The sequence below is a fragment of the Girardinichthys multiradiatus genome, chromosome 20, assembly GCF_021462225.1.
Source record: "Girardinichthys multiradiatus isolate DD_20200921_A chromosome 20, DD_fGirMul_XY1, whole genome shotgun sequence".
In the NCBI taxonomy this organism is placed as follows: domain Eukaryota; kingdom Metazoa; phylum Chordata; class Actinopteri; order Cyprinodontiformes; family Goodeidae; genus Girardinichthys; species Girardinichthys multiradiatus.
Window position 1 is genome coordinate 24,842,555 of NC_061812.1, and position 12,169 is coordinate 24,854,723.

A 12,169-nucleotide genomic window follows, 5' to 3' on the forward strand; every position below is an offset into this window, starting at 1 on the left:
TATCAGCTGTGTCGGTTCAGTACCAAACAAATACAGGCTGTTTTATACCTGAACATATCCAGGATGTTTATGTGCATAACTAAGTGTGCAATGCAACATTCTGTAGCACAACTAAAAAAGTGACACCAGAACAACACAGAGACGAGTCTCAGCTATCACTAAACTCTGCTATTTGAGAACATTAAGGTCTTTCATGTTGTTACAGTGAAGAAAGAAAGGTGGAATTAACAAAAATATTATGTCAGCTTACCCATTTTGCACCAGCGATAAGGTAGGTAGCTTGCTCTGCACTTTACTGAATTATTCACCAGAAACAACATTACGCTAACTGTAAGCTGGAGAAAAATCTGCTAAAGTCCAAATCCAGCTGCCTGCAGCATTCAACCAGTCCAACAGCACAATGGTGCTAGTGGGGATTTCCCAACAGCTGAGCTTTTATGATGCATTTATGTTCATCTGGTTCATTGGATTGTCTAAATATCAAAACGACCCCAAAGTCATTTAAACCATTTTTGTTCTCGAATATCTGCAGCCTTATTAAAAAAAAATACTGAACAACACTGACCAATTTCAAGTGGTTTTATTGTTGTTCCATCCATCTGTCCGTCCCTCCCTCCCTCCCTCCCTCCCTCCCTCCCTCCCTCCATCCATCCTATTTCTAGTCCTCCTGTAGTGTCCACTTTTTATTTGTTTCTCTTGATTGAAGCAAACCAAAAACGTACCGGACTGTGATGCTTGTGTACTGTTACACCCCTAATAGACATATAGTTCTGTTAATAAAAATAGCTGTCCAACATCACTATTTTTGGTAGAAATTATGTGTCTACATGACAAATAATTTACTAGTATGGTAGAGTCATAGAAAACCAACAGACCCAACAGTCTTGACATACAAGCTGCTGATTTTATGTAACTGAATCATTGAGTGAAAGTGCCATGTTCATTGTGTGGACAAACAGGTGGGCTTTACTTAAGGACGAAGGCAACAAATGTTGAACAAGCTGTTTTATTCTTCTCTGAACATCTGAACAAAATGGCTCAGTCTGGACATTGTTCAGAAGAACAGCATACTTTGGTTAAAAAGGTGACTGGAGAGGGGAAAATAAATAAAGAAGGGCAGAAATGATTTGACTACTCAGCTAAAATGATCTTAAGTGCTTTCAAATGGAAACCAAAAGCAGAAGATGCTGCCTATATGTAGCTATGCTATCAGCAAGAACCCCTAACAAGGTCATTTTGTTACAAGAACACACTGATTGGTCTAAAGAGAAATGGATCAGCATTTTATGGATTGATAAAGGTAGGATTGATCTTTCAGGCTCTAAGGGTTGCAGAAAGCTTGTCAGATGACCCCCAAACTCTGGTAGCATCGTGGCTCAGGCATCATGGTATGGGGATATTTCTCATTGTGTTGGGCCTATTTGTTGCATACATAAAGGATAATGGATGAGTTTGAATCCATCAGAAGATTTGAAGAGGTCATGTTGCTTTATGCCAAAGAGGAAAATCTCTTGAAACAAATGTTTCAACAAGACCATGATCCCAAATACATCAGCAAGAGAGCAGCAACTTGTTTCCAGACCCACAGGATTAATGTTATGGGGCAGCCAGCACCATATCTACTGGCTGCTCACCTTATTCCAGCAGAAAACTTGTTGGGTGACATCAAACATACAGTTTTGAGGCAAAACCAAAAACTGCAGAGCAATTGAGGAATGTAGTCCACCGTTCACAGCAGGTGTCTGAAGTTGGTTCGTAGACTCTACCGAGTAACAAGAAAACTTACCAGTGCAGCACAGCAGCTTTTTATTCTACTTCAGAAACCTTGAGCTAACTGCAGATGTTTAGTTGAATGTGAATGTTTTCTGTTTTTTTTATTGGTGTGGACCCAAGTGAGAAGTCAGAGGTCATCTATGGGAGGGTTCTTACTCTTCATGTACTGCCGCAGGTACTGGATAGCTGACAGAGCACTCACATTTGCTAGAAGAGCTGAACAACAGATTAAAGTGGTTATTTTAAGTTTGATATCCATTCACATGTTTGTTTTCTTCAGATCCAAATCGTACCCCAAAAACATCCAAATTGTACATAAACTTTAAAATGCTTTAGACCAAAATGCCTTATTTTCAGCTGTGAAAGTGGATTGTTTGGTTCTTATCTGGGCCTGAATCTATTTTACTTCTTCCTCAGAATGACAACACAAAGTAATAAACCGTAAAAAACGAGAGAAACAGTACAATTATTGTAAAGATTACAGTGCTACTATCCTGGAATGTGCAACAGAAAGGATTATTTTCCAAATACATAAAAAACAACATAGAAAATAAACAGAAAATTAAAAGTTAGTTTTTTCTGAATTAGCTAAATGTTATTTTTAAATCAATATTTTCTTGTCAATTGTCAGAATAATAGAGGAGACGCTTCATACCTGTTTTCCAGGCATCTGCTGGATCTGGATTGGAGGAACTCAGTACCCAAGAGGCAAAAGCAATACAGACTAAACACATATCTGACTGCTTCACTCTGGAGAAGATGCCCTCTCGCTCTGTCAGAGAAATAAAATAGGCAAACACACTGAGTTCTGATTTGTAAGGAAAAATTTGTAAGGTGCGCAAAATGCAAATGATCAACAACCAACCAAAGATTTACAAATAACTTTAATCACATATTACATTTATCATATTACAGAGTCAATGTACTAAATGTGGAAACTAATAAATTTCTTGTTCATATAAACTGTGGATATATGGATATATACTGTGACTTGACAACATTTGTCAACTCTACCTTACAAAAGCTCTAAAAATCTATCAGATAGTGAGGACATCTCTTTTCCACAGCCATTTTCAGGTGACCCCATAGATTTCCTCTCAGTTTTATATTAGGACCCTGTTTAAAATTTCATTTTCTTCACATACCTAGTCTTTATTTTGTAGATCTGAATGTGCGCTTGGACTATGACAATATCTATGACAAAATTTTTTGCTTCATTAGCCAGCTGCAGTCCGCAGCACAACACACTGTATTCCCTATTGAACTTAACTACAAAATAAGCAACAGAAAGTTGTTGTCACTGATTGACTTATTTTTTTAGTGCTCCCGGTGCCTCCCATGTCACCCTGGGCAGTGAGCCATATTGTCCATATCAAATTCGACCTCAGAACAGAAGTTACAGAGAGCAGCAGGGATCTGGGAACAAATGGCTTTATATGCTACATTCCCTTTTACCTCTAAAGTGAGAACTTGGATCTGGGAATAACATTACCTCCAAGGTTACAGTGTTTCAATATAAATTTGGAAAACCATTTTTAATAGTAATGCTCAGGAGCCAGGCTAAATATTAGCAAAACAAGTTAATAACAATGTAACTCTGTGTTTTAAATGCATTCAAACACCAAAGAACCAAAAAATTTTAATGGTAAATAGACTTTATATCACTGTAATTTAAGTGGTAGAAACTGAATTGTGTTTTGCAATCTGAGTGGTGTGAATCTCCAATTTACCACTTGAAATTTAAAATACTGCGGACTTACAATTTTTATTCCAAAGTCAAAATTAGAGCCTTTCCTTCAACCAAACAGACAATTCTTTTTAGCTTTAATAGTAAAACACTACTCACAAAATGTCTGTGATATTCCACATCTTGGTGAGATTTCAGAATGAGCCTAAAACATAGTATAACCTTTACGGGTTAATTTAATTAGACTGTATAATGTTTCAATACTAATTGCATAACATGGTGTTCTCCAACAACGTGATTAACCACATAGATCACATGTGTCTAATCCAAGAAACAACCACTTAATGCTCTGGATCAAACACCAAGAAGACACCCAACATTCATTGAACAGTACCTTGCCATTTCAAGGCTTAAAACAGGATGTTCTCCGAGGGAAGTTGACGCCTAGAGTGTTCTAGAGTGTTTTCAACAGGTTTCAACAGAAATACAGAGACTGGAGGAGTCATAGGTAAACACAGTAGTAGTAGTAGTCCTTTGTCTACATCCCATGCAGATGATAACTTCATTGTGGACATTTCCCTGCAGCATTGGATGGTGAATGCCACTAAACTCCAAACACATTTGAGGGACGTAAGAGGCACCCAAGAGTCATGTCAGGCCATTTAAATCTGCTTATGGGTATCATCATTGTCAAACAGCCAGGGATAATTTGCTCAGGACGAGCCCTAAGGCTGTTTTCTACTAAAAGTAGATTAATATTAAACAGAAATGATGTCTTCAAACACTGTTGGAGACACGCTATGCATCAGTCTCTGTTGTCACCACACTAGGTTTTAGAGGTGGTGGTATTATAGTCTGGGCCAGTTGGTCCATTCTACACCTTCTGATTGGTACTGGCCAATATTACCTCATTAACATAATGAATCCAGTTATCGTTCAACTGCATTAGCAACACAGGGCTGATGTCATCTTGATGGACTACAATTTTCTCTACCATTTTCTCCAGACCAGAATCCTACAGAAAACCTGTGGGATCAATTGAGTCATCGTATAGAGTGTTGTAACCCCACACCCCTGAACTTCAATGACCTGACGCCAGTCCTTAAAGAAAAGTGGACTACCATGCCTCTGCAGTTGACTTGTCAACAACATGAGACGTTGTTGTGAAACTAATTGAGGACATATTGAAAGTTATTGAGTCACACGTTTTCTGCAATACCCACCACTGCTGTTAAGGAAATTAGCATTTCATGTTTTTACTTAAATCGTCCTACTTTCACAACGAATTATCACTATAGCATGACCTTTTTTCTCTTTTTCACCCAAAAGTCAATCTTTTTGTGAGCAGTTTGTCTTTCTGCCTTTTTAAAACATTTCCATATGATTGGATTGAATTGACTAAATATTTATGTGCATAATTTGGATCATTTGTTTCATTAAAGTGTCTTGAGATGACATTTATTGCAAATTATAGAAGTAAACTAAAAAGTAAACTGAATTAAAATGTATTTGGAAAAGCTGGTATTTACTGAGATGACAGAACCACTGATCTAACCTGTTTTTGATGACGGATTTGTACATTACAGGTTAGTTCCTGTATGCTGGGACCTACTTGTTATCCAAGTAGTTTCCAAAATTGTCTGTTGCTCTTCCAGCTCTCTGAAATCCAGACAAACTCTTCCGTCACTGAGCAATGTTAATGCTTGATTCTGTCTCCCGGTCCGGATCTCTTTAGTCTCAACAGGAAAAATCCAGGTGCCTGACTCACTGCAGCAGATGCTACCTTTGTCTGGGAAGCGAATTTTCCTCAAAGACAGAAAACATTTCCAGCAGTGGGATCTACCCACACCTTCTGCCCCCGAGGATCTGTGTGGACTGGCCTGAATAAATAAATGAGACACAAGTCTCATTGGAGAGACTTTGTCCACTTCCTCATGGTCTGCGCTCAGGAAAACATTTGCATTTGGGAATGTGAGGTCTCGGACGGTAGGACGAGAGCAAGAGAAGATTGGGATTGGTTTCTCTGTCCTACACTGGAGAGGAAGGGATGATGGATCTTCTCTGAATGTATAGAGAGGGGAGTTAAAGACAGGAGACACAACAATCTCCTTGGCATCATGAACAGTGAGAAACTGTGATTGTGTGTTGTTGTCGTATTCTGTGAAAAAGTATTCAAAGATCTCGGGGAAGGATATTCTGTAATCCTGAAAGTCTGTGTGGGATAAAACAGCCTCCAGAGGTTGATGTCTGCGAAGAGGCAAATCAGTCTTATCAACACTAAGGACAGGTAGTGAAGGTAAGTCCTCTGTGTTGAGAGACTGTACGTTGTACATACTTCTGCTTTTTGTCATTTTTTGCATACATGAGATCAATCTTTGGAGGTCCTCACAGTCAAAACTTTGGTCTAGAACGATGGGAGTTTCCCGTCCTGCAGAGTCTGTGGAGCTGTCCTCATCTAACAAAAAAGAAGAGTTGCTTTGTTGGTTTTTGTTCTGAATATCAGGGCTGGAGTTTCTACTTGCATGAACAAGCTGCCAGGTCTCTTCCTCAAAATTCGAGGTTGAAAACTCCCCGACTGATTGATCAGGCTTGGATTCATCGGGCTGTGTGAAGTAGTCTGAGTCTGCAGTGTCAGATGTGTCCATTAGTGTGTTATCAATAGTATCAACCAGGTGGCTGGGATTTGTAGGATGTCCGCATGCGTTAGGCATTACTGTTTCTTCTATTAATCTAGAGCTTCTGCCCATCCTGACCTGCAAAATATCATTTATGGTCAGTTTTTCCACTTCGTCCCAGAACGCAGAGATTGCATACACTTGACCCTGGCCTGCAGCTTTGGCGAATGTTTCTGGGCTGTCTGCTGCAAAGCAAAGTGTCAGAGTTAAATCAGGAGCAGGTAGAGGACTGAGCTGATCTTTCTGAGAGCTACCAGGTGGTAAAGGTGGTGGGTGGGTATCAGAACATTTTTCATTTCCAGATGTGAAGTTTTCATGCAGCATTTTTGCAGATAGAGGAGTGAAAATGGGCTCAGGAGTGTTATAACCTTCAAAGTTTGCTGCTGTTGCATCACAGGAGAGAGCGAAGCTGAAGTCTCGGCTGTCACATGTTGAGGATAATGCACATTGCAGAGGAGGGTGTTTAGTGAGACGGTCTTGAAGAGGAAGCTGAGCTTCCTCCACTGATTCAGCAGCTGATAAATAGCTCTCAGAATCCCAGCTGCCAGTGGAGGAGAATTCAGCACCATCTTGAAGCTCAGAACACAGCAAACACTCCAACACTGTCGGTGAGGGTGAAAAGCTGTCATAGGAGGTGTCTGTTGAGCTGCCTGGCTCACATTTGTCACTGTTCATCACTGCAACTGCCTGAGAGACAATCAGTTTTTCTGTTAAATCTCCAGATTCCTTATTTTTGTTTGAGTTTGTATCCTTTGATTCCTCATGCTCTTGTTTGATATCTGCATTTTCAACATTTTCTCCCTCAGCAGGTTTTTTTTGTTTGAGTTTTTTTTTCACAGAGGTAGAACGCCCTGGTCGTCGTGCCTGATTGTCATTCACCGTCACGAACCAGCGCTCCTTCTCGGCTGTCCTTGTGGGGTCTGGCTGGCTCACACTCGGCGCTGCTTGTTTACAGGAAAGTAGGTCAGGTTTCTTGGTGGATTTGAAGTCAATCTTCATTTGTGCAGCTCCATCTTTTGACAGCATTTCTTTCCCTCCTGAATTGTAATTGCTGAGTGGATCCATTTGCTGTGTGTTTGGGCTGCTGGCACTCATTTCAACCAAAATTTCTTGTGTAATCTCTTTGTGTGCAGACTCTGTGGAGATTGCATTTCTTTCTGGACAGCTGACACTTATTTCCACCTGTTTCATGCACATTGCAGCACTTTGAACAAACTGCTCTGGTAGCTGTGTGCCAACTGTGCAGCTCTTCTCGCCCGTATTGCTAGCTGCACTCATTTTTTTCTCCTGCTGGCCTGTGTTGAAGTTTCCTGAATCCTCTGAGTCACTGAGACTGAAGTCATCAGGGTAGGCGAGGGAAGCCTGCAGCAGATTACATTTCTCGCTGTCATCGTAGAAGGTGCTCCAGTCATACTCTGCAATGTGAATACTGTGATCCAAATCATCCATACTTGATGCCTCACATTACTCTGAAAACAAAGAGGACATACAAACTAAGATTCTGGCTGGTTAGAAATCAACAGTTCTTCAGGGTTCATACACATCTGAGCCCTTTTTCAGCCCATTTTTAACGTATAAACAGAGAGGTTCCCCAAAAAAATTAAGGCTCACTTTTCCAAAACGGCAATGCTTTCTATATAAGCTATGTAAAACCCTATGACTGTAAAACAGGGTGGACAGCTGAATGAGCGAAGTAGTGCCTTGCAAAGTTATTCATCAAACCTTTTCACATTATGTCACCTTACAACCAAAAGCTTTGTTTTATTTTGCTGTAATTTTATGTGTTGTAGACCAACACGGTACATAATTGTGGAAGGAAAAGGATATTTTGTTTGACTACATTTCAATGCAATTATAGCTGCAAGCCTAGGGTTTTGGCTCTACCAGCTTTCTACATCTAGAGAAATATTTTTCATCTGTTCTTCCTTGCAAAGTAGATCAAACTCTAACTGGTTGGAAAGTGTCATTAAACATCAATTTTCATGTCTTGCCTATAATTCTCAATTAGATTTAGGTCTGGGCTTTGACTAGAACTTTGAATATGTTTTAAGGTAAACCAAGGGTCCTCAGCATTTACAATCCAAAAATCCATTTTGCTTTTACACTAAATAAATTAAATCTGTCTAGAGCTATATGCATGAGCTGGTATACCAATTTTTAGAAACATCCGGTTTCATAGGTGAAAACCATGTCATTCCTATTTAGTTCTATTTTCAAGTTCAGTCTATTTATTTGGCGCCAATTCACAACACTGGAATCAGTATCAGACAGATTCCAAGTCAAGTATTACATTCTACTTGACCTACTTATCAAACAATGCAGTCAAATTTGGTTCATTACTCAAATTGGTTAAAATGTTTTCTATCTAAGGAAACCCAGTTGATTGCATCGAGTCACTGATTTGCAGCATTCACTCCTCCTGGATGAGCATGTAGCGACAGTGGGCAGTGGCCTGCATTGTGCTGTTGACTTTGCAGCAATCCCTCATACTGAGCATGCATTTACTGACAGTGGAAAGCAAAACTCCCCTTTAACAGGAAGAAACCTCCAGCAGAACCAGGCTCAGTGTGAGAGGCCATGTGCCACAACCGACTGGGGGTCTGAGAAGACAGAGTTTACACACAAAAATAACACAGAAGCACTGATCTTGGAAATGAAAAGTAAAACATTAAAGGCAGTAGTGGCTCTTCTTCTATGTGTTACAGTCGTTTTAACCCTAATGACCAGAATAATATATAGGTCAAGTGAATTGGTTTTGATTTTATATCTGCAGAATAATCCAACAAGTATAAAACTGACAATACAACCTAAACCTTGAGCATCTGGCTGTTATCAAGTATTACTGTATAATTTTGACTGCCCAACAGTTTCAAGTGCAATACATAAAACTCATGCCAAATACTGTCACCACTGATGGGATGGTAAAAATGAGATACCAGAAAAAGTGCCAGAGTGGAGCACTGACCCTCTCCAACATATTGCTGCACACTGTAGGTTAGCTGGCTGAAAGAAGACAACATTTTCTTCTTGTTTGCAAGAAACACAAATTTGTCAGTGTGGAAACATTTCCCATCACGCAAAATATAGTCATTGTCTACTCCTACCACTACTGGCAACATGTCTGGTAAGCAGCCGACTGCAGGCACTTCCTGAGCAGATAGCCCGACTAATTACCAAGTGAATAACTTGTTGTCTCACTCCATAAAGAGCTGAACAATAAACAGTTAGAATATTTGTGGAAAAAGCTCTTGAAAACTGTTAAATGTAGCTATTGGTTTCTACTTTTAAAATCAGAATTACAATAAATAAAATATATAGATGCTATATATTAAAACTATAACTATTTTACTTTAGCACCCGTTAGAATAACTTTCAGCTTTTGGTTTTATATAAAAGCAGTTATATAACTTACACAATTGTATTAATGTTTGTATAAAGACAGTCACACCGTTATACGAAAGCCTACTGTATAAAAGTAGCTTTTATTATTTCATGAAGAATCACAGTTTTATTTCTCTGTTGAAGTTTAAGAAGAAAAATATCAGACTTTCAGAAAGAACAAAACAAAAACATTTTCATGAATGTACTGTTGTTATAAAAAATTTAAGGAAGAAAAAAAATGATCATTATCATTAATTATCATTAAGACCAAACAAAAACATTGTATTCCTTGAAATGTTATAGTCATTCTACAATAATACATGAAAACACAGAAACTTTAACAAAATAATGATTTTGATTACTTTTATTAAACTGTATGTTTTAAAACACTGCTCAGCTGTATGTCATTTTTGGCTAAAGTTATAAAGAGTTACAAAATTTATAATTCCCCTACCTGAGCTATGGATCTCTACAGCTCCTCCCAACTTAGGTTGGTTGCTTTTCTGATTGATGTTCTCGCTGCCAGTTTAAGTGGATGACCATGTTTTGGTAGATTTGCAGTTGTGTCATATTTTTTTGTTTTTATGACAATGGATTAGGCAGTGTTCCTTACCATTGTTTAAAGCTTCTTATACTGTTTTTAAATCTGATCCTTCGTTAGCTTTCTCACTGACCTGTCTGCTCTGTTCCTCAGTCTTCATGATCCTGTTTGTTCACAAATGTTCCCCAACAAACCTCCGAAGCTTTCACAGAGCCGCTAGATTTATTCAGGAATTAAATTATACACAGGTGGACTCTATTTAATCAATGAAGTGGCCTCTGAAGGCAAGTAGTTGCACAGCATTTTCTGAAGGGGTATCCGAGTAAAGGAGGCTTAACACAAATGCACATCGGACATTTCATATTTTACTTTCACTGTACTATTGCAAACTCCTATGTGTTGGTCAATCACAGAAAATCCCAATCAAATACACTGAAGCTTGTGTTTGTAAAATAACGAAATGCAATAAAAACTCAAGAAGTATGAGTATTTTATATAAGGCTCTGTACTGATAGATTTATGGGTAGAAGGACTGATTAAACATTTAGAACAATAGGTTAAAGAATAAAGCATGGAAAGTAATTTCTTCTTTTTTTAAATAATTTTTCAGATCTGGAATTTACTTATATGACATTATATTCTTTCACAGATGGCATAGGATTCCTGACTGAGCTATGTTTGCTCGATACAATGGCGCTAAATTTAGAAGAGGGGCATTTTTCTGAAGGTTGTTATCACCTGCCATGTTGGAAACAAGCAAACATGACCTGTTTCACGGTTAATAATAACTTACAGCAGCCAATACAAGAGCATTGCGGTCACATGCAAACCCCCAAAATACCCCCACAGCTATGCTGGTATCAGCTTAACAAACAAACTCCATGGGCTAAAGAAATGACACTGATAATACAGATATGCAAACTTTCATGTATTTTTTTCCTGTAGTTTATTTCTTAAATGTTAAGTTCTTTATGTTTAACCATCTCTTGGCAGAACTGCTTTATCCACAGGATAATAACCTCAAGATTATTCAATCTAAACACACCTATTCAGCGCTCACAGCAAGGTTGAACTATTTTACATTATTCATCAAACATGCAATGTTCTTCACATTCTAATTATGGTGTTCCAGCAACAAAGAAGATCCTACCTGCTGCAGAAGTCTGAACGTCCTTCCAATGTTTTCCTGCAGGACAATTCAACTATGATGTCCATCTGTCCTTGTGTATGTGACACTGAGGCCTTCCACTCCTCTGGTATAAATAGAGTAACGTGTCCTTGTCACGTGTAGCTTTCCATCTTCAGCAGAGGCGTGGCATTTTAGTTCCTCACATAATTACAATAATAATATAAATATGCTAAAACCTAACAACGGTCTGGATCTTGAGTCTCTTAAAAGGAAGTGAACATAAAGACTGATTGTATTTTTAAGCCTATTCCAAATGTAAGAGTTGTAAAAGAAGGTGGAACACCATGTTTTATTGTTGCTGGTATGGCACAACTAAAAGTTGCATGAAGTGCCAGTTTTCCTGTGCATTTCAGTTGATATGTATCAAAGTATCAAATTATGAAACTTCAGATAAGTACTCTCCTTTGAGGAAATTGAGAAGGCTAATGCCACAAAGAACACATTGACCATGGTTTATAAGTCATTTACTGAGTGTTCTCTCCTTTAATATAACATCTTGGTACAATAACCTTTCCTTCAAGCTAGATCTGGTGATCAATTAGACCAGTAAGATTATATGCGTTAAACAGCTCTCACTGCAGAAATTATATGTTGATCCATGCATAAGAAAGCCAGCCAGATGATATTTTGTTTAAAAAACTTTGAATAGATGGAATAAAACACCCAGTTTAAGGCTCATCTACAGAAATCCAGACTGAATAATTTTGACCTCACTGCTTGCTTTTGTCATAACGGTTTTAAAAAAACAAACGTACTAATTGTGGCAAATATTTATATTCTAAACCTGTTAGAGGCTGCAAATAAGGTTCACCTTTCAGCAGGACAACTCAAAACACAGAAGCAGAGCTACGCTGGAATGGTTTAGATCAAAGCATGTTGATGTGTTAGATGTGGTCTAAACCTAAATCTAATTGAGAATTCAC

At 38.5% G+C, this 12,169-nt stretch overlaps 1 protein-coding gene across 1 annotated transcript; it reads right to left on the reverse strand.

The window, feature by feature from the left end:
* Window positions 1-651: 651 nt before the first annotated feature.
* On the reverse strand, window positions 652-11,287 carry LOC124856455 (PPARGC1 and ESRR induced regulator, muscle 1). The gene is made up of 4 exons (XM_047346863.1): window positions 11,208-11,287; window positions 5,073-7,604; window positions 2,429-2,545; window positions 652-1,989 (listed from the first exon to the last, which is right to left on the reverse strand). The coding sequence occupies exons 2-4, from the start codon at window positions 7,582-7,584 to the stop codon at window positions 1,901-1,903; spliced, it is 2,718 nt and encodes a 905-aa protein (XP_047202819.1). The 5' UTR covers window positions 7,585-7,604; window positions 11,208-11,287; the 3' UTR covers window positions 652-1,900.
* Window positions 11,288-12,169: the final 882 nt, after the last annotated feature.